This window comes from Mus pahari, chromosome 5 (genome assembly GCF_900095145.1).
Source record: "Mus pahari chromosome 5, PAHARI_EIJ_v1.1, whole genome shotgun sequence".
In the NCBI taxonomy this organism is placed as follows: domain Eukaryota; kingdom Metazoa; phylum Chordata; class Mammalia; order Rodentia; family Muridae; genus Mus; species Mus pahari.
Genome location: NC_034594.1, coordinates 71,100,468 through 71,122,068, shown reverse-complemented (window position 1 = coordinate 71,122,068; position 21,601 = coordinate 71,100,468). Strand labels below are relative to the sequence as shown.

General features: G+C 48.9%; 2 protein-coding genes across 2 annotated transcripts in view; one reads left to right on the top strand and one right to left on the bottom strand.

Moving 5' to 3' along the window:
* Positions 1 to 1,060: 1,060 nt before the first annotated feature.
* On the bottom strand, positions 1,061 to 17,762 carry Ing5 (inhibitor of growth family member 5). The gene is made up of 8 exons (XM_021198120.2): positions 17,679 to 17,762; positions 15,671 to 15,742; positions 9,234 to 9,400; positions 8,640 to 8,751; positions 8,399 to 8,492; positions 4,710 to 4,845; positions 4,522 to 4,583; positions 1,061 to 2,880 (listed from the first exon to the last, which is right to left on the bottom strand). The coding sequence occupies exons 1-8, from the start codon at positions 17,713 to 17,715 to the stop codon at positions 2,838 to 2,840; spliced, it is 723 nt and encodes a 240-aa protein (XP_021053779.1). The 5' UTR covers positions 17,716 to 17,762; the 3' UTR covers positions 1,061 to 2,837.
* A 2,097-nt stretch (positions 17,763 to 19,859) lies between these two features.
* Dtymk (deoxythymidylate kinase) overlaps positions 19,860 to 21,601 on the top strand; it is an 8,630-nt gene continuing 6,888 nt past the window's right edge. Inside the window, exons 1-2 of the mRNA XM_021198376.1 lie at positions 19,860 to 20,115; positions 20,883 to 20,991. Of these exons, the coding sequence (XP_021054035.1) occupies positions 19,986 to 20,115; positions 20,883 to 20,991 (239 nt within the window). The 5' untranslated portion in view covers positions 19,860 to 19,985. The remainder of the gene's footprint in view (positions 20,116 to 20,882; positions 20,992 to 21,601) is intronic.

Here is a 21,601-nt window from a genome sequence, read left to right as displayed (position 1 = left end):
GAGTGTCTGGTCCAGCGATGGAGACACTCGGGCTTCTGAAGCAGGGCTGAGCAGTGTGTTCATGGCTTCTCTGAATCTGAGGCGGAGCTGGTGCCGGAATNNTTCTCCTGAAGTTCCCTCCTTGCTCACACACAGCAGCAGTGGGAACAAGCCGCCCATCAGAGTACCAGCAACGACCCACAGATTTTCCTTTCTGTTCCCCCCCCCACCCCCTGTTTTGTAGCCAGGGACCAAACCTAGACCATCACTCTTGGAAGGCAGCTTTGTTCACCTACATGCAGCCAATGCCACATTGCACTTCACACTTTTTGGGCATGTTTTTCCACCATGGAGTTAAATCCCCAAACTCATAAATTCTGTTTTGTGCCAAGCTATATGCATCTTATTTTCATGACATTGTAACTGTCAAAAAGCAAAAATCATAGAAACTTACAAAATAAATAAAGTCAGAAGCCAATATGTAGGATGGCCCCAGGTAGAACTCAGGGGAAGAGCTAGCATGACCTCAGGAAGCCAGAAGATGGAGCTCATCCAGCCTCTAACCCCTCCACCAGTAAACACCACTTCTTTCTGATCATCAAAGGACTCAGCTGCCTCAGGCTGAATCTCACGTATTAACCCAGCTTCAAAGGCAGTACCAGGCAAGATCTGATTAAAAACCTTACAGAAACTGTAAAAAGCCATCCAGACACGGTGGCGGCCATCTGTGATCCCAGCAATGCCTAGCTCCAGCAGGATGACTGCAAGTTCAAAGCTAGTCTTTTACATTATAAAGCCCTGCCTCCCAATAAATAAATAAATAATCTAAAATTTAAGATTAAAAGGAAGCATGAGGCCTGACCCCAAGCACTGAAGAAAGAGAATAAATGGTAAAAGAATAAAGAGAGGGCTTGCCTAATGCACAGAGTTCTAGGTTGGAGCTGGCAGTGGTGGGGCATGCCTCTCTAGTTCCAGTACTTGGAAGACAGAGGCAGGAGAATCTCTGAGTTGGAGGTCAGCCTGGTCATATATAGAGTGAGTTCCAGGACAGCCAGGGCTACACAGAGAAAGCTTATCTTGAAAAACCAAAAAAAAAAAAAAAAAAAAGTTCTGGGTTTGGTCCCTACCATTGCAAAACCAGACCTATTGGTGCACACCTGTAAGTAACCTCAGCATTTGGGAGGTGAAGAAAGGCCAAAAAGATCAACGTTATTCTCAGCTACATCGTGAGTTCAGAGCCTGCCTAGGATACTTGAGATCTGGTCTTTGTGGGGAGGGAGGGAGGTCCGCGCCACTTTTAAAGGCTAAGTGATGTCTATCTAATCTGACCCTGAGAGGGTCCCCAAGAATACCAGCCCCATCCCCAAAGCTCTTCCTGCCTAGAGACAAGCTTGTGCAGTTGCCTATCAACGACAGCAAACCTGCCTGGTACCTACTGTCCAGGAAAGGTCAACGTGGACCAACTTATTCAGTAGCACAAACACAAGCCACTCCTGTCTCCCTCTTTCACTAGGATAGACTATGCAAGACATCGTCCAGTAAGAACATGAACATGGTGACACGGGTATGGGGCAGACAACACCCTTGTGCTTTGTTTGTGGCCATCAGAAGAAAACAATGTGCCTGTCAAAATATAAAAAGCCAGCCTCTTCTTACATCAGAAATTGCATAACCCAGCTCTGTCTTGCAGGTCTTTTTCTGAGGTGAGGCCAGGAACCGGATGGACTCTCTCAACTCTTCTCAGAGAGCCTGAGTTACTGAAGAACACGCCAGAGGAATTCTAAGTGAACAGTGGCTCTCAGGATCCTGTCACGCTTAAGGAACCACCACAGATGCATCTCAACAGGCCCTGTGTATACATCCCCCAACTATTTCAAGACAGTTCAACACTGGTTTTGTGGATAGGGGTCAAACAAAGAGTACACTCCAGTTTCCTACCTTCATTCCAGAACTGCTATTGGGCACACAAATCACAAATTATGTCTCATAATCATAGTCCCCTTGAACATAAGCTGCTGGCCTAGTGGGATGCAACACAGCAGAGTTCTACAATCAGCTCACAGTAGACAGACTCACTTCATAGACACACAGACCCATGACCTTCATGCTAGTACAATAATTTCATCTTCACAGTAAAAAAAAAAATATAGGCAGGAATCCCCAGAAAGCTGGAAGCTCAGCCTGGCTGTCTGTCTGTCCGCTGCTGGGCAGTGCTGGATGTGGTAACTGACAGTCCGAGGCTAACGGAAGCTCAATCTCCAGGGGGGGCTGGAAGTTCACAGGAAAAGGTGGTGCACAAGACGACAGAGGGTACTTCCACCTGGGAAGAGTCCCCAGTCCCTTCCAGACACATCAGAGGGATCTCGGCCAAGAGTCCCTGGTCTCCAATAAGGGTCAGAGCACAGCATGGGGCAGTGCCTGATAATACTTTACTCACAGAGCAACAGCTGTGCTTCCATGCTGCCACAGACAGTCCTGGAAACCGTGCACACTCAAGGCTGACCCTCCAGTCACAGAGCAGTGGCAGTGTAACAGGTTAAAATGCGTCCACCCTGCACCGTGCACTTTGCCTACAGCCCAGACTGACACACATCACTGATGGTGTGGCCATTCCCAGTGCTGGGAGGTTTCGGGATGGGGGAGCCTGCTCCTAAAGTCACTGTGGCAAGTCCCTGTGAGATTGTTCTGTGCAAATGGTGCAGCGGCTTCTTGTTTTAGGAAATATCCAAAATTACAACTGGCCACTGAATTATTAAATATCAGTCGAAATAAGGTAGTTTTAAAATGAAAGATCATATTGCAACATGAGTGAAGAAATATATTAGCTTGCTCTTCAGTCTGGCACAACAGCCTCTTCTTTACTTCTTCTTCCTCTTTTCCTGAACACACCGTGGACAAAACCTGTGAGGAGAAAGGCGTGGGGATCATCGTTTCTCCTGGCGCACAGGACCCCAGGTAGACTTCCTGCATATCTCAGGGTGACTGGACTCTGGTAACCAAGTGCCAGAGAACAGCTACACCAAGTAAGAGGTGTTCTTTTCTCTGGGGAAAGTTGGTTCGAGCTTATCTGAAGCTGACTAATAATACCTATCAGCGCGGCCTTGGGATCAAGCTGGTAAGGCTGGCCATAATATGAGGTGTCTACTATAGAGCTGACACCAATAGCTGGCTGGCAGATTCGTCATACTCAAGACCACATGTGCAGACACAAGCCTGTTAGCCAGTGAACAACAGCTCCTGGCACAGCTGCACTGGGCCCTACATGGGTCACACAGGTCACATAGTGCTATGGTTCAAGCACACAGAACAAACACACATCAGAGACTCTGTTCACCAACACTCAAGAATGTAATAGCCACTCATGATCCAAAGGGACATTTTATTAAGTTCCCCACGTGAGAGACAACTCTAATACTAATTCATAAACAGCTAACATCACTTCCCTCTGTACTAAGAAGCTCTGAGCACCTAGGCCTGTACTACAGTGACTGTGTCTCTCTGAGGAAGCCCATTCTGGTAATCTACAGAAAGACTGCACTGGAATCCCATTTCCCAGTTCCTCTGTCTGGCTTCAGGCCCAGCACATGAGGCGGCTGTCAGGCCTCCAGACTCAGAGGGAACACCCCAACAGCTTTGCCAGTGCAGTCGGACTCCCCCACCTGGAAATCCCACAAACAACTCACCGCATCTACCTTGAACTCAAAGTCAGACTCCATGCCTCACATGGTCATTCATTCCCTTGCTCAGGAGTAACTACCAGCCACACGCCTGCTCACACGCCCACCACCACCACAGCCCAGCCACACGCCTGCTCACACGCCCACCACCACCACAGCCCAACCACACGCCTGCTCACACGCCCACCACCACCACAGCCCAGCCACATGCCCGCTCACACGCCCACCACCACCACAGCCCAGCCAATTCCCACGAGGCACAGGCACAGCCAAAGGACCTGCCATGTGGGTCTTGTAACATGAGGTTTACACTCACACCACAAACATCAGGGCACTTGTGGCAGAGCATGCACTCTCCTTTCCTAGCTGACTCTCCAACTGGCCACAGGCTGATCTACATATTGAGAATGTTACCATGAGATGCTCTGAGTGCTCCTCTGAGAAGGGCTGGGTTCCTACTACTTCATTTTAAGAATATGCATCCATATTTAACTCAAGTCAATACCACCGAGTTCTCAAACCTCAGAGACATGCTGAACACTAGTCTACTGCTGAGCAGATGTAGGACAGGAACAAGAATACACAAGCCTCCTCTACTCTGTCAGGCAGAGACCTGTGGGAGCAGCAGCAGAGCCTGGCCTGGCATACTGGATGCACACCAGGATGGAGGGAGGGAGCCCAAACAGCTCTTCTTCAGAGGGTACCAGTATAAATAGCATATATTCCTGGGTAAGCTGGGAAGCAGATCTAAGTGTACCACCACCACAGCCCCTCCCCAGCCAGGACCAATGTTGCAGAAATACGGAGACATACAAGACCCAGAGCACCAGACACACTTGCCCAAGGGCAGTCACCCCATACTAACCACTTTCCTTTGGGCTTTGTGGTGAGATCCACGCAGGCAAAGTGAAACCACTCAATGGGACACTGCAAAGCAAGGGGAAAGCCTGTATCATACCCATGCATGCTGCACATTGAACACAGAAAGGCCAACACCCACCCATCTCTACAACGTTTGTCCCCAGGTATATGTGTCCTTCACGAGCCACTCACATCTGGATTGTCACAGCCGATCATCTCCCCGTAGGACACCTGGTGGCACAAGCAGTATGTAGGCTCATTCGGATCCACGGGCATGTCCAGCACATCAGAGGGGTGTACAGATAGGATACTGTCAGTAAACTCAGACCTGACGGGAAAGGAAGGATCTGATGACCACAGGGCACTAGGAAAAAGGCAGGAAACAGCATACAAGGCCACACTGTGGAAGGCCACACTGCAGCCTTTCCACCAGTGGCCCAGGGCTCCTTTACCCTGGAACAAAGGATGCTTCCTTGCAGCTTCCAAGGAAAGACTCTACAACAACTCTGATCATTCATAAACTTACTTCCAATTTTCTTGTTAACCTATCACTGAGGTACAAGCCTCAAACCTTCCAGTCAAATCTCTCCTAAGAATTTATAATGAGAATAATATGGTGTGCCAATCATCAGTTGAAGAGATTCCCTTGGACTATTACCAGCCACACACCTTGGGGCAGCAGCAAACAGCAAACAGAAAGCCCGCTGCCCTCGCTCCAGCTAAAGCCCGCTGCCCTTGCTCCAGCTAAAGCACGCTGAGGCCCCAGAGATCACTCAGAACTCACTACACAACCATCACCATCACTGTCTACTGGGGACATAGGCCCCTCCCCAACGGGACAAGGCTACTGCTTTCTCTGGGCCCCCTTCTGGTAGGGACATGGAGCCCTATCAGCAGACAGCTAACATTTGAGAAGCGTCCATTTGTGTCTCACCCAAGTCTGGCCTAAGGGTTGAGGCAGGCATTCACCACGCCACTACAACCAATAGACTGCTCCTTCTCCCGTGAGAAGGGACAGTGTATCCTCTGCACTTACCCAGGTATCCTCACCCCAAACAATACACTGGCAGCCCCTCTTACCTCCCTTGGGTTCCACGTATCTACCCACTAACCTCACCCAGCTGCCCACCAGGGTAACAAGAACCAGTATGGTACACACTGCCCTGCTCACTCACACCCTAATGCCTGCAGATGCCTCTGTACAGTGGCCTAATGAGACGCCTGTCCCGTAACTTCTGCCTACTCAGTCCAGCACCACCCTCCGCCTTGCTGTAGAGCTGGACATTAGACTTTCGCGGGCAGTCTAGACAGTGTAGTCCCTACACCTCCATTACCACTCTCCCTCTGCCGCTAACCAGGAACCTACAGTGATAAGTACATGTGGCCTGTCCCCACATGAGAGAAGTGGCAAATGGAAGGCACAGCACGGCTGCCTGGGCTCCTTGCCTCTCAGTTTCCAAAAGTTTCCCCCGGCCTTTGCAGTTACTGCTGATGTGCACGGGTGTGCATCTACGGTCCAGCCCAGCACCTCAGGGGCTCGAGAAGTGGGGCCTCTCCGTAGCAGGGAACCAATACCTCCATTCACCTGCCACTCTGAATAGAAATGTCATAAGAACATGTCCAAGTCCTAGTGCTCCACAATACTGATTTTAAGCAACTCCCAAGAGGTCCTTCAAGCAGGAAACTTTCTTAAAGATCTGTGACTCTGTGCCTCGCCTCCTGGCCTCCATGACCTCTGGATGGCCCTACCGTCAGTGGACGCCATGTAGCCAGTCTCCTCTAAGGTGGCAAGTCAAGGTCAGCAGTGTGCCTGGCTCTGTAGCTCAATTCTATCGGCTACCTCTGTACTTTCCCATAGGAAGCTCCACTCAACAGTCACAGCCAGTCAGCTATCACGTGACCTAGAGCTCAGCATCTCCAGGCTCAGTCAGTGAGCTATGGGGTCACCCACCTTTAAAGTAGCACTTGGACAGTTGGGACAAGAGAATTCCAAGTTCAAAGCCAGCCTGAGCAATGAAGGAAGTTCAAGGGCAGCTTGTACACACTAGGACCCTGTCTCTGACGGTGAAAACAAAAGACAGAAGAGAGCAGAAGAGGACGAGAAGACAGCCTAGGAAGTGGGGCCCAAAGGTAATCCGTGTCCCTTGGACATGTGACTTGCTCTGGCTCTTAGCTAGGTAAGCTTTCCTCCCAGATGTGGCCAGGAAGCTCGCACTAGACATGACCACTCATGTGATTCCCTAACAATCCAGGTAGGCCAGAAGGGACCCAGCTGCTTATCCAAGCTTTAGAATAAGGACTACAGAAGAAACTGACCCCTTGGTTCTCACACGTAAGCCTTGGCTCGTCAGAAAATGAGGTCCTGGGGTAGCTAAGGAGCTGGCATTGTCTTTAGCTTACAGGACCCAAGATGGGAAACAGATGGTCTGACAGTCCTAGGAGAGTAACTCTGTGATACCCATCATCTGGTCAAGTGGTCACTGAGCCACAGGAACCTGACCGAGCACTGCTCTGAGTCCCCCATGGAAAATGACAGCTATCACCAAGCTGGAACTGAAATATTTAGCTTATCTCATCTAGGTAGTGATAGGGACCAGGACTATACAGAACTCCAGATTAGCAACAGGCAAGTGAAAGCCTGTTCAGGTTCTGAAGCCACACCTCCAAGATCCAGCAAGGGCAGGATTTCAATAACTCTTGCAGTCTCCGGATGCCTGCTCTGTAATCAGAGTCAAGGCCTGACCACACCCTTTGTTCCTCAAGTCTGCCCTGTCTCAACACAAGTAAATTGGGATAGTATCTACACTGCTGTTCAGGAACAATATAAAGTCAATGCAGAGCAGGTGCCCCACCACTGTCACCATTCAGCCACCACAGCAGGCAGCCCAGCAAATGGGCCTGAAAGCAGTGACTGTCTCCTAAGCATCAGCCATAACACAATGGCTCCTGCCAAAGGAGAAAGTGAATAGCCTGCCTCCATTGTACGTTTTTAGGAGCAGTTATAATGCCTGAGGCCTCAGGAGGATGCCAGCCTGTGGGCACTGTCTCCCCACCACCTAGAAACCCCTCTTCTGGGTTCCTCATGCTGAGGACACTGTGAAACACTCCGTAAAGACAGCAGAAAGAACGTCTATGCAAACCCAAAAGCAGCAGAGCCACAGAGCCTCTGGTTCTGGGAAGGAGCAAAGACATCACACTGCCACGACAAGCTCAGAACCACCACTCTTCTAGGCAGCAGGACACTGTGACCTGTAGTGGGAGAGGGCTTTCTCCACCCGCTGGATTTGGCAGGACTAGTGGCCCAGCTACCAATGTGACACTTTAGGACCTGCATGTGGCAGCCATCTACACTCAGGACATGTACCGAATGTGGGAGCTACATGAGTACACTTCGACAAAGGCAGAGTGACAACTCCCTCACCTCTGGAATCTGTGTGACCAGGGATTGTTTTCACACCCAGCCTCCCTCAACCCACAAGTGGTATGGGCAGGATGAACTGGAGGCAAGAAAGGCAGACTGAAATCAAGGCAACCTGTGGGAAACCAGAACTCCCGACTGAGAGCCAGGGCAGGTGCCCACAATTTCTGAAGGAGGGTGTGTGGAGCAGTACTAGGCAGATCCTGGCTCAGTCTGCCTGAACCAGAGAGGAAGAAGTCACCCTAAGGGATCAGGACAGTCACTCTATAGCTTTCAGATCTACTGCCACGTAAGTCATTTTAAAAGAAAGCACTGGGCAATGGTGGTGCACACCTTTAATCCCAGCACTGGAAGGCAGCAGAAAGCAAATTTCTGTGAGTTCGAGGCCAGCCTGGTCTACAGAGCAAGTTCCAGGACAGCAAGGGTTGTTTCAAATAATACCAGGCAAAGCAAACCCTCTTACCCGCTTTTATGTTTCTTCTTCTTTGGGGTATCCTCTTCTGACGTCCGCCTGCCTCGGCCCCGGGAGCTTCTTTTTTCCTTCTGACTCCGGCCTTCTGAAGAACAAAGACCCCCATTATTCTCACAGAACAGACCAGAGCAGAGCAAGATTCATCCCAGTTCACTGACCACTGTGTTCCTAACACATTTAGAAGAGCCTTCAAAGCTACAATCACTAGTAAACAGAATGGCAGCCAACTTGCTTTTCAAGTTCCGTGCTCCAGTGCTCTCAAAGTCACTTCCGTCCATCCTGTCCTTCAGGTCAGCCTCAAAGCGCGCCAGGTCAGCATCAAGCCTTCGGATGTGTTTATCCACCTGCAAAAGGACACTTAAAAAGCTGACCTCAGAGTAGAAAGAGAGCTAGGGATACAACTCGGTGGCTCAGCCTTTGCTCTGTATGCAAAAGCCCTGGATTCCCCAGGACCCCAAGAAAACTAGAGCAAAAAAAAAAACATGGTTTCACCAACAAGTAAGATTAAACAGCTCCCCCGACCCCCTTCAAAAAAAAACCAAAATCATGGGAAGAGGCCCAGATGAAGACCCCCAGTGTGTCCTCTCTAGGTGCTCCAAACCCCTATTCCAGATACATATTTCCACACACCCTTACACACTCTCACACACCCTTACACATTTCCATGTACCCTTACATACTCTCACACACCCTTACACATTTCCACACACCCTTACACACTCACACACCCTTACACATTTCCATGCACCCTTACACACTCGCACACCCTCTCCTTCGGGGGCGCTGCAGGCAGCAGCAGGAGGCTGCACCCAGCCCCTGCACTCACCATCTCGTAGGTCTGCATGGCCAGCTGCACCTTGTCATCACTGTACTCCTTGCACTTGCTGTAGGCGCTCTGGATCTTCTGGAGGTGCTCCACACGCTGGGCTGATGAGAGAGTCTTCACTGTGGAAATATACTCTGCAGCCAGGATGTCGATCTCTGCTTTCTTATCTAATGAGGACAGGTGACAAGTGGAAGTGAGAGGCAGTGGCAAGCATTCAGGAAGCTGGCAAGAGCATCGCTGGCCATGCCACTGAATGATTTCTGGACAGCAGCACACCCATATGGTCACCTTGCTTGGCTCCTGTTATACAATTTAGTCACATAGCCAAAGGAGTGAACGACACAGCAAAACACATAGAAACATCCTGCATGCTTCCATGAATAGCAATAGCAGAGACATGTACAACTCTTTGCTCTGACTGAGAAATGGGACTCTGTGGTTACAGGGGGAGAGGTTTCCAGGTACCATGTTGGGTCTCTCCAGCTGAGTGGTGGGAGAGAGAAGCTGGCCTAATGGGAGCTATGAAGTCATCTATAAACATTTTATAACTGTCTGAATGTCAATCATATTTCCAAGAAATGAGGTCTCCTCGTTTGGATAACCTGTGGACAGTCCCAGCAATGAGCAATGTTGTCTCAAAGAATGCCCCTATGAACCTTAAAAATCTCAGAGAAGGGCTGGAGAGATGGCTCAGCGGTTAGGAGCTCTGACTGCTCTTCCAAAGGTCCTGAGTTCAATTCCCAGCAACCACCTGGTGGCTCACAACCATTTGTAAAAGGATCCAATGTCTTCTTCTGGTGTGTCTGAAGACAGTGCGCATACATTAAATAAATAAATAAATAAGTCTTAAAAAAGAAAAAAATCTCAGAGAAGAAAGCTGGAGAGACGGGTCAGAGGTAAGAGCACCGACTGCTCTTCGAGAGGGCCTGGGGGTTCAACTGCCAACACCCACAAAGTTGTCCCTTTCTTCCTCTACTACCAGGGAGATCAAAGCCTTCTTCTGGCATCAGACAAACACGTGACACACATATGTAGGCAAAGTACCCAAACACATAAACATAATTAAAAAAACAATCATACGCACCTCCCTCTCTCTAAGCTTTTATCTTTCTTACTCTCTAGCCTTCCTTCTCTCTCTTCCCTCTTCTCTCCAGGTGGCCATGGCCGGCCTCTCCCTCTCTCTTTCTACCTTCTCTCTTCCCCCTGCCTTCCTACGATAAAGCTCTAAAACCGTAAATAAAAAAAACAACAAACAAACAAACAACAAAGAACAACCAATCACATTACACTAGATATGGTGGCATGTGCCTTTAATCCCCAGCACTTAGGAAATGGTTATCTGTGAGTTTGAGGCCAGTCTGGTCTACAAAGCAAGTTTTATGACAGCCAGTGCTGCTGCAGAGAAACCATGTCTGTCTGTTGAGATTTGCTCTGTTGCTATGCACTGTAATGCTAAATTCTGTATTCCAAGGTCTAGTTGCCTCAGAGTGAATTCTCTCAAGTATGTCAGCTTTGGTCGTGCAAACCGTGCTCCTCAAATTAAAACTATAGGTTGAATAAAGATGCCTACAGCCTGTAGCTGGGCAGGAGAGGTAGGCGGGGCTATGGTTCCTAGGCTTAGAGTCTGAGGCAGGGATCATGACAGGAGAGAGGAAAAAGGGGCTAAGGGGGAGGTGAAGTGTGAGCACATAGTCATGAGGGCCCGCTTGTTGGAGTAGAAGTAGCCCAGGCGATACATGACAAGTAGTATCTCGGAGTTACTGACAGGAAGTAGACAAAATACAGCACAGAAAGTTGGTATCTGCCCAGCTCTAGTGCTTTAAGGCTTATTAAAAATACAAAGGTTTTATATCTTTTACTTGGGAAATAAATGATCAAAGGTGGGGTAGATATTCCCAAATAATATTTACTGTAACACCTGTCACAAAACAAATATATATATTTGTTTTATATATATATATAAAATTTTAAATCTCGTTGCCAGGCAGTGGTGATGCCTGCCTCTAATCTCAGTACACAAGATCTCTGAGCTAAAGGCCAGTGTGGGCTACTCTGTCTTGAAAAACCAAATGAATAAATATATAAATCTCAAAAGAAAAAAGAGCATTTCTTTTTTCACTTTTATAAAGTTTTTTATTAGTTTTTTGGTTGTTTTAGTTGGGTTGGCTTTTTGAGACCAGGTCTCACTGTGCAGCCCTGGCTGTCCTAGAGCACTCTGGTTAGACCAGGCTGGCCTCCAACTCTCAGAGGCTTGCCTGCCTCTGCTTCCCAAGTGTTGGCATTAAAGGTCTGCCCCATTCTTATTAGTTTTTTATGTGTGTATGTATGGACATGCACACATGAGTAACCAAGGAGGCTGGGGTGTAAGATCCCCTAGAGCTGGAGTTACAGGTAATAGCGAGCCTCCTGAGGGGGCTGAGCAGCAAACTCAGGTCTTCTACAAACCCAACAACCATTGAGCCATCTCTCCAGCCCCTATACCAAAATTGCTTAATTTCAGAATCTAAACAATATCAGAGTGCTCAACACCGACAAGCAGGTCAGGAGACAGCAGAGATAGCCTCCACAGCCTCCAGAGGTCCACACCCAGATAAGCAGCAATCAAATGAAGGCTGGAACAACTACTCTTCACATGAGTGCTGTCACCAGAAGTTCACCTCCAGGGTAAATTTACCTGTCCTTCTGTCCCTGTCAAAAACAAACGGAGCAAATCAAAAGGGAAGACTTCGGGATCCAAGGAACAGGGTTCTCCAAAGAGAATGTAAACAGAGATTTTCAAAAGCAGCAACAAAAGGTGGGCGAACACACATTAATCAACAGCCTGGGGAATGGGGACCCTCCAGTGGGACCTCACTCTGACAGTCCAGGGGGGGGAGGGGTGGCTGGAAGCAAAGGGCAGAAAGTGGGAAGCAAGGAAAACAAAGTTATCAGTAACTCCAAGGAAAACAGTTACTCAGAAAAATCCTGTAAGAGCCAGGCTTAGAGGTGCACACCAGCGCATGGAGGCAGAGAGGGGAGTATCTGTGAGTCCAAGGCCAGTCTGGTCTACAGAGTGAGTTCCAGGATAGCCAGAGCTACACAGAGTAACACTGTCTCAACGTTCAAACAAGTCATGTAAGCACAACACAGACATCTTCACTGTCAACAAAACCAGTCCGGAGCTGTCTGAAAATAAGAAAAAGCAACAGGAGGATCCAGCATCCAGTGTTGGGCGACAGAGGCAGATAAAGGAGCTTGCCACCCAACCTGACAACCTGAGTTCAATTCCTGAGAACATGATGGAAAGAAAATAAACACCTCCTACAAATTGTCCTCTAAACCTCACAGACTATTGCGAGTGCACGTAAACATACAGACACATGTACACAAAATCATCAAATAAAATTAGAAGCAAAAGAAGCCTAGTGTGCTGGTGCACACCTTTAATCCCAGCACTCAAGAGGCAGAGGCAAGTGCATCTCTGGTGAGTTCCAGGCTAGCCTAGGAGTCTACACAGTGAGATCCACCAAAGATAGGAAGGAAGGAAGGAAGGAAGGAAGGAAGGAAGGAAGGAAGGAAGGAAGGAGGGAGGGAGGGAGGGAGGGAGGGAGGGAGGGAGGGAGGGAAGGAACAAACGAGGGAAGGAAGGGCGAGCGACAAGAGCAATGCTGCTTAGAAGTAGGGAGCTGAAAGCCTGCCAGGACAGCACTTTCTACATTCCCAGTACCTGAGAGATAGAGGAGGTAGGATTAGGACTTCAGGATAGCCTGGGCTACACAGCAAGTTCAAGACCAACCCAGGCTAGGAGACCCCATTTGAAGGGGTGGAGGGACAGACAGTGAAAATGGCTCAGTGGCTGAAGTTATTTGTCATCAAGCCCAATGACCCGAGTTCAATCCCTAGAAAGAACAGATTCCCAAAGTTATCCTCTGATCTCCACATACATGTACAGAAACAAATGCGTATGAGTACACAAACACACACAAATCAATTAACTTTAAAAAAGAGTGAGCTGGAAAGATGGCTCAGCAGTTAAAAGCACTAGAGTCTAGAGGCCTCTAACTCTAGCTCCAGGAGACCTGATGCCCTCTTTTGGCCTCCATGGGTATCTGCATACACATACACAGGCATATACACATAAATAAAAATAAGTAAATCTTTTTCAAAAGTTTTAAGTCTATAGGGCTGGAGACTTTATTTTGGTTTTTGGTTTTTGGTTTTTTTCGAGACAGGGTTTTCTCTGTATAGCCCTGGCTGTCCTTGAACTCAGAAATCCGCCTGCCTCTGCCTCCCGAGTGCTGGGATTAAAGGCGTGCGCCACCACGCACAGCAGGGCTGGAGACTTAATCCTACAGCATCTTACAACCATCCTAACTCTAGCCTCAGTGAGTCTGGTCCCCCTCATCTTCTGACACCAAGGCACACATGTGGTACATATACATAAATGTAGGCAAAACAACTGTTCACATGACATAAAACAAATACGTCTTTTTTCTTAGGTATGGAAATAGGGGCTGGAGAAATGGCTCAGAGGTTAAGAACACTGGCTGCTCTTCCAAAGGACTTCAATTCCCAGCACCCACATGGCAGTTCACAACTGTCTGTAACTTCAATTCCAGGGGATCCAATGTCATCTTCTGGTCTCTGGAGGCACCAGGCATGCATGCAGGCAAAATATCCATACATATAAAATAATTTTCAGCTGGGCAGTGGTGGCGCACGCCTTTAATTCCAGCAGTTGGGGAGCAGAGGCAGGCGGACTTATGAGTTCGAGGCCAACCTGGTCTACAGAGTGAGCTCCAGGACAGCCAGGGCTATACAGAGAAACCCTGTCTCAAAAAAAAAACCAATAAAATAATTTTTAAAAAATAGTTAAGAAATGTTTCTAAGTATGAAAATATCAAAAGACAAAACATTACTAACTTTTCAAACATTGGTGGAATATTCCTAATCCACCAATGAAAATATGAAAATATTTATTTTCATTTTATGTAACATGTTTCGCCTGCATGTATGTAGATACACTGTGTGCATGCCTGGTACCTGGTGAAGGATCTGGAACGACAATTGGATGTGAAAAGCATGTGATTCCTGGTACTGGGCCCTCTGAAAGAACACTGCTCCTAACTACTGGGACATCTCTCCACCTCTCCTGAAACTGTCTGAACGCTGACAAGATGCCATGACAGGAAAGCCCACACCTGACCTCAGGTGATGGCCACTAACATGCAGTTTAGCATAAGCATGATTTCACATACACAAAATCAATAGCAATGTCATAAAATTGCCTTCCAGACACACTTTTTCATTTGTTTAGACTTGAGTTGCACTCCCAAGATAGGTCACTACATATTCTAAAACTGAAAAACATAAAAACCCAAAATACTTCTGGCCCAAAGCATTTTGGATAAGGAATACTCAACTTATAAACAGTACAGAAATAGAAAAAAATTTTAAAGAGAAGAGCAACAAAGATGCTGACTGCAAAGGACAGCAGTTGAAGAGGTGAGACAGGAACCTCTGTGGGAACGAGAGCCGAGCAGCAGTGCACACAAGAAATCCCAGCACTGGGCTGGTGAGATGGCTCAGCAGGTAAGAGCACCCGACTGCTCTTCCCAAGGTCCTGAGTTCAAATCCCAGCAACCACATGGTGGCTCACAACCACCTGTAAGGAGATCTGACTCCCTCTTCTGGAGTGTCTGAAGACAGCTACAGTGTACTTACATATAATAAATAAATAAATTTAGAAAAAAAAAAAAAAAAAGAAATCCCAGCACTTGGGAGGCAGAGGCTGGTGCATCTCTGAGTCCAAGGCCAGCCTGAGTGAGTTCGAGGCTAGCCAGGGCTACAAGAGATAGGCTGGGGAGATGGCCCAAAGGCAGTGAGAGCATACAGACATGAGCCTGAGTCCTCTAGGACCTCTAGGACCACACTTAAAAGCCAAGTGTGGTAAGAACATGCTTCTGTGATTACTGGAGATGGGCGGCAGAAACTGGAAAATCTCGGCTAGCCTGGCATATGCAGCAGTGAAGACGACAAGAGACTTCCTTTCATATAAGGTGGAACTACCCTGAAGGGAAAGTAGCAGCACTGCCCCTCCCTTCCCAAGTACGTGGAAGGCTAGGGAAGGTGCACTGAGAGTTCACGGCCAGTCCGGGCTACAGCGTAAGACCCTGTCTCAAAACAAACAAACAAACACAAAAATTAGGCATGATAGTGTACACCTTTAATTCCAGCATTCCAGAGGTAGAGGCAAGTGGATCCAAGTTTGGGCCTGGCCTGGTATACACAGCTAGTACATAGCAAGAAACAAACAAACAAACAAACAAAGGACCAGCACTCCTTCCAAGACACTGTGCAATACTAACCCTCCACTATACAAGGTCCCTTCAGGGCCCTGTGACAGCCCACGCCCGCTCCTGTCTTTCTGGTGAAAGCCCAGCCCAGGCTATACCCACCTTCTGTTCTCTGGTCTAGCTCTCGCATCAGCTGGAAGTTCCTCTGAAGTTCACAGGGAAGGTTCTCGATGCCTGAAAGAGACAGGAAAGTTGCTGTACTTCTCAGAAAGACAAAAACCTGCCTCCAGGGATGGGAGAGAGAGATGGCTCAGCTGTTAAGAGCACTTACTGCTCTGCCAGTAATCTCAAGCCCAACTCTCAGCACCTATGAAAAAGCTCACAGCCATCTTTAACTCTAGTTCAAGGGATCCAATGCCCTCTTCTGTCCTTGGAGGGCACTGCATACATGTGGTACACAGACATACATGTAAAATGCCCATATACATAAAATATACAGGGCCTTACACCAAAGCCTACAGCAGCAGGCTTCATCAATTTCTGTCCTAGTTTGGGGACCAAAATGATTAAGACTTTGTAGGGGTTGGAAGGTACCAAACAGTGAGCACAACAGGCTGACAGTTTCAAAAATAGAAGCTGGAGGATGCAGAAACCTGCCCCCAGCAGACCCAGGCTGGGAAGACAGCTGAGACTCCTCCCCTGAACCACACCCTCCCTCCCGGCTAGGTCACACACAGTGAACTTCATCCTCCCAAGCTCAAGCCAGAACCTGGGTCTTCCTTGATCTCTCCAACTTTGTCCAGATTCCTACAAGGCCAGGAGCTGCAGACCATGTGGTCTCAAGACACTGTTCTCTCAGCAAGGCCCAACATAGCAGTCTCTAGTCACACACTGCTATGAGCACTGGAAAGGCAGCCATTGGCACTGAGCAGGTCCCACACTGAGCAGCTCACCAGTCCCATGCGGCTTTTCTGCCCACACTGCATCCCCTGGTACAGATATGCCTCAGTCCATAAGTTTACAGCAGGCTCTCTGGGTCTTTCTGCATTCAAATATCTCCACAGCCGACAAGGCTAGCATTTTAGAGCAAAATTTTATAAAACTCGCTGTTCTAAGCCTGTAACTTCCTGAGCTCACCAAGACATTCCTAACTACAGCTTGACTCCAGCGACCCTGTCAGCTACTTACCCTTCTACCCTCCAGTGGCCCTCTCTGCTGTCGGATAGAGAGACCTTTATCGTCAGTTTCTAGATCTATATTTACCCCTGCCTTAATCTTGGAGCCATATATATATAAAGTGTGCCCCAACTAGTAAGTGAGTTGTAGAGAAATACGGCTCCTGCCAACGCGTGGGTGGTACAGGGCAGGTGGAGAGAGCAGACAGGGACCATCACACAATGCTAGCAATGAAATGACCTCGCCTTGAACCCACCTCAGAATGCCCACTGGATGGACATTAGAATAAAGATAGTTCACCTTGGAGTCCCACTGCCCAGGCCCAAGTAGGAAATGGACGACCCACTGGCTTGATCCACCTCCCTCCAAAGGGTCTCAATCCTTCCACTATAGAGTGGGAAATAATCCTCCTCCCGATTCTTGCCGGGAGCCAATCTCACCGGCTATAAATAAACGGAGTTATCAATGTCTGGGATGTCAAAGGTCAACCCGTTATACAGGGCATCCTCCCTTACCGGGCTGGCTCGTGATAGCACGAGTTCCCTCGAAAAACGCACCCCACTAGCCTAGAGCCCCTTCCTACAGCTCCACAAGCAAACACAGCGGCTTTGGCTCCACAGCGGGATTTGAGCACCACCAGCCGCAGGTGAAGAAGGGGCGGGCCTCCCCGCAACCTAGATCAAAGTAGAGAGGAGGGGACAGGGGCGTGGTCAGCGTCGGGGGTGTGGCCGAAGCGGAGAAGGAGGGCTGAGCCGCTGGCCACACCCCTCCGTGACGCACCTGGAATTGGCGCGGCGGAGGCGTCGGGACCCCGCGCCGCGCCCCACGCCCTCCATCTGCGGCCCCTCCCCAGACCCGCCGTGAGCCCCCACAGTCCCTAAGATCTGTCCCCATCCTCCTCCGCATCCCGGAGCCCCGCACGGATCGCGGTGGGCCGGGGGGCGGCGGCGGCGGCGCGGACCCGCCCGGGCGGCGGCTCGGCCAGAGTGCTTACTGTCCAGATAGTGCTCCAAGTACATGGCAGTCGCCATCTTCGCTGCGGCCACGCTCGGGGTCTGCGCGAGCGGGCGGTGCCGCGGACTCGGGGCGGGGCGGCGCCGCGCGCTCACTATTCATGAGCCGCGCGCTCCGATTGGCCGGAAGGTGGGCGGGGCGACTCAGGGACCACCCCTATGCTTCCGGCCGGCTGCGGTCGCCAGGCGGCGCTGTGGGGCTTGCCGTGAGGGAACGCGGGTGGGCGAAGCGCTCGGTTCGCAGTTTGCAATGGGGAAGCTCTGTCTCTGGCCCTGCCGGATTCCAAGCCCTGGCAGGGGACGCCGTTTGCACGTGTGCCGGCGCCAAGCCTGCCAGCCGACACCTGCCACTCTGCCCGCGTTCTTCAGACACCCGCTGCCTGTGGCTTCTCCTGGCTGAGGGGATCCCGGAAGGAGACCCCCTCACAGGCCTCGGTTAACTTCCATGCTCTTTGGAGCTGTCTGGTCCCGAGGGGGGCGTGCCCACGCTGGACCTCGGTTGCCTTGACTCGCCCTTCGTGAAGAAGCCACGCACCCCTCGATGCCTGCAAAGATACATTTTACATTCCTGCGGCAACTCTGTTACAGTTCATGAAACAATACTGATACATTATTAACTGAAATCCATGGTTTACCATAGAGTCCACACTTGGTGTGCTCTAATGTTTCTGAGAAGTATTAAGTATCCCCCTTATAGCATCCTGAAGAATATTTTCACTGCCTTTAATTCCTCTGGTCTACTACAATAGCGTGCCCACACACACACACACACACACACACACACACACACGTAACCAATAAACATTTTAGAGTTTGTAGCTTCGCTTTGCTAGAATGCCATGTAGTTGCATTTTACAGTATGCAGTCTTTTCAGATTGGCTGCATTTATCATTCTACCGTTCAGGTTCCTCCATGTCCTAGTCTTGACAATTCACTTTTTACTTCAAAATGATTCCACTATGTAATTATCAGTTTATCAGCTTGCGTGTTGGAGGACAACTTAGCTGCTTCCATATTTAGGCAAGTGTGGCTAGAGCTGATACAATCATTTGTGTGCAGACATAGTTTCCGACCCATTTGGGTAAATATTGACTTCATGTTAAAAGCAGAGTGCTTTCTTGAGAATCAGCCAAGCTGTCTTCCACACCATTTTTTGCCTTCTCCTCTGCACTGAGTTTCCTTCGTTCCACGTCCTCACCAGCATGATAAATGGTTAGAATTGTAGATTTGGGCTATTCTCGAAGAGGTGTGAAATTATCTTAATTTATGATTCCTAACAATATGTTTATGTTGCGCGTTTTTACATATGTGTCTGGCATTTGTGTCTCTTCTTTGACTGGGTGTTAGTTCAAATGTTTGCATAAACCTTGATCTACCTCCCAAATGCTGGGTTTAAAGGCTATGTCACTCCCTATATCCAATTTATCCTGTGCTGGGTATGGAAGCCAGGTCTTTGTTCGAGTTAGGCAAGTGCTCTCGCGACTGAGTAGTTCCCTAGCCAGTCTTAGAAACAGCCCAGCCCAGCCTTTGACGGCGGATCCTTTTGTCTCTTCCTTGTCTCTTCCTCGTAAGTACTGTGGTTTGGGTTTTTTGAGCCTGGGTCTCACAATGTATCTCTGGCTGGCCTGAAACTGTGTAACTGGCTTCAGACTCAGAGAGATTTGCCCGCCTCCTGCTCATGGATTTCCTCTGATTTTATTTTTTCTGTAAAAACACAGCTAGGGGGAAAGGGATTAAAAGGGGGGGGGGGGGAATTAATTCTGCCCAACGCTGCAAATAAACCCATCCCTCCATGGGTTTCCTCCCACCAACGCCAAGGGAAATTCCTGAGCGGTTCGAAGATGCTGCAGAAAGTACATCTTGGGGGTGGCTGCTCTATCCTTAACTCCTTTCAGAACCTGATCATCACACGGCTCGTGTACGCGCGCAGGTGTGTGAGTGATAAACTTTTAGAACCCCTCAGTACCGCGCTTAGGGGCATGAAAATTTCATTCCGTTACTGTGCTCGAACTTCCACGTGACCTGAGGCTGCACAACCACAGGCGGTAAGATTGGGGCTCTCTGGGATCGGCAAACGGAAGTCCCGCGAGTTGGCGCTCGCTAAACAGCAGGCTCCCGGGCCTAGATTACGTCACGTCCGGAAGCGGTTCCCCGCAGGCTACAGAACTCCATTCCCAGCCGGAAGAGGCGGAGCGAGCAGGGTATCCACGCGCGCCTGCTTGCTGCTCCCTCTTAACATTGGCGGGAACCTGGCAGGTTGACTGGTGCTGTGCAGGCTGTCACTCGCGATGGCGTCGCGTCGGGGGGCGCTCATCGTGCTGGAGGGTGTGGACCGTGCTGGCAAGACCACGCAGGGCCTCAAGCTGGTGACCGCGCTGTGCGCCTCGGGCCACAGAGCGGAGCTGCTGCGTTTCCCCGGTGCGCGGGCGGGCCCTGAGAATTCCCTCACTCTCTTTGGGCTTTAGTCTTTGTATCTTTAAAAGCTTTTAGAACATCTATTTATTTTTTTATTATTGTGCATGCGTGTGCTAGCTAGTCTGTGTCAGCTTAACTCAAGCTACCTCAATTGAGAAAACTGGCCTCACCAGATTGGCCAGCAGACAAGCCTGGAAGACATTTTCTAAATTGGTCATTGATTTGGGCCCGGGTGGTGGAGATGGCTTAGTTAATAAAATACAGGCTGAAATGAGGGCCTGAGTTTAGTTTCCCAGGTAAAAAACCTGGTACGGTTGCTTATCCTAGTGCTGGAGCGGTGAGACTGGCTCGTTCCTGGGACTTGTGGGCCAGCCAGTCCAGCCAAAACTGAGCTTCAGGTAGAAGAAGCCCTTCTCTGAAAACACAAGGTGGAAAAGTACTGAAAAAGGAACATAAGGTTGACTTTTGGCCTTGAGCCCTGTACACCAACCCCTGATCCTACAAATTAAGTAGGTTGGGGATTGGAACAACCACTTTCCACGATATTTTAATTTTCAAAGCAACCAGTCAAAGGAATTAAGTCCTTTTGAAATCAAGACTTACACGCAGCACATTACTTCCTTCTCTCGGGGAAACTTCTTTGGTTTCAGAGATTGTCCAAAGCTGCCTGGAGGTTCAGAGTTAGGTGTAAGTGCAAGGAGAGAACTTAAGTGCAAACCACAGTAGACGAGGTAAAGAGTCTGATTTCAGTCGTGTGTATCTTTTTCCAGAAAGATCAACAGAAATCGGCAAGCTTCTGAATTCCTACTTAGAAAAGAAAACAGAACTAGAGGATCACTCCGTGCACCTGCTTTTCTCTGCAAACCGCTGGGAACAAGTGTAAAGACTGCTTCGTTGCTCCCCAGTTGTAATGTGCACACTTTTGTATGGCAAGGGTGCAAACACATGTGTGTGGCATGTGTGCAAACACTCTTACGTCGAGACCAGAGGCCAACTTGGGAGGCTTCCTCTACCATTTGCCGCTGTATTTGAGACAGTTTTTTTAAAATATATGTATTCATTTTTGTGTAGTATAAATGGCTCCATGTATGTGCACCTCATGCATACCTTCTGCCCAAGGAAGTCAGATCCCTGTAACTAGAGTTACTGAGAGTTGTAAGCTGTCATGAGAGTTTTGGGAACCAAACCTAGGTCCTTGGCAAGAGCAGTAAGTGCTTTTAACTGCTGAAGCAAGCTTTGTTTTGTTTTATTAAAAGATATATTTTTTTTTTTTGGTTTTGTTTTTGTTTTGTTTTGTTTTTTTGAGACTGGGTTTCCCTGCATAACAGTCCTGACTGTCCTGGGACTTGCCTTGTAGACCAGGCTGGCCTCATGCCTGACTGAGATAAGGTTTCTTTTTTTTTTTTTTTTTTTTGTTTTTTGAGACAGGGTTTCTCTGTGTAGCCCTGGCTGTCCTGGAACTCACTCTGTAGACCAGGCTGGCCTCGAA

Excerpts from the sequence above, each read along its gene's own strand:
- Ing5 (XM_021198120.2), bottom strand. The coding sequence starts at position 17,715 with ATGGCGACTGCCATGTACTTGGAGCACTATCTGGACA. Across the intron at positions 15,743-17,678 it reads CTTGGAGCACTATCTGGACA|GCATCGAGAACCTTCCCTGT; the intron begins GTAAGCACTCTG and ends TGTCTCTTTCAG. Across the intron at positions 4,846-8,398 it reads AAGAAGAAACATAAAAGCGG|GTCTGAGTTTACTGACAGTA; the intron begins GTAAGAGGGTTT and ends CTTTCCCGTCAG.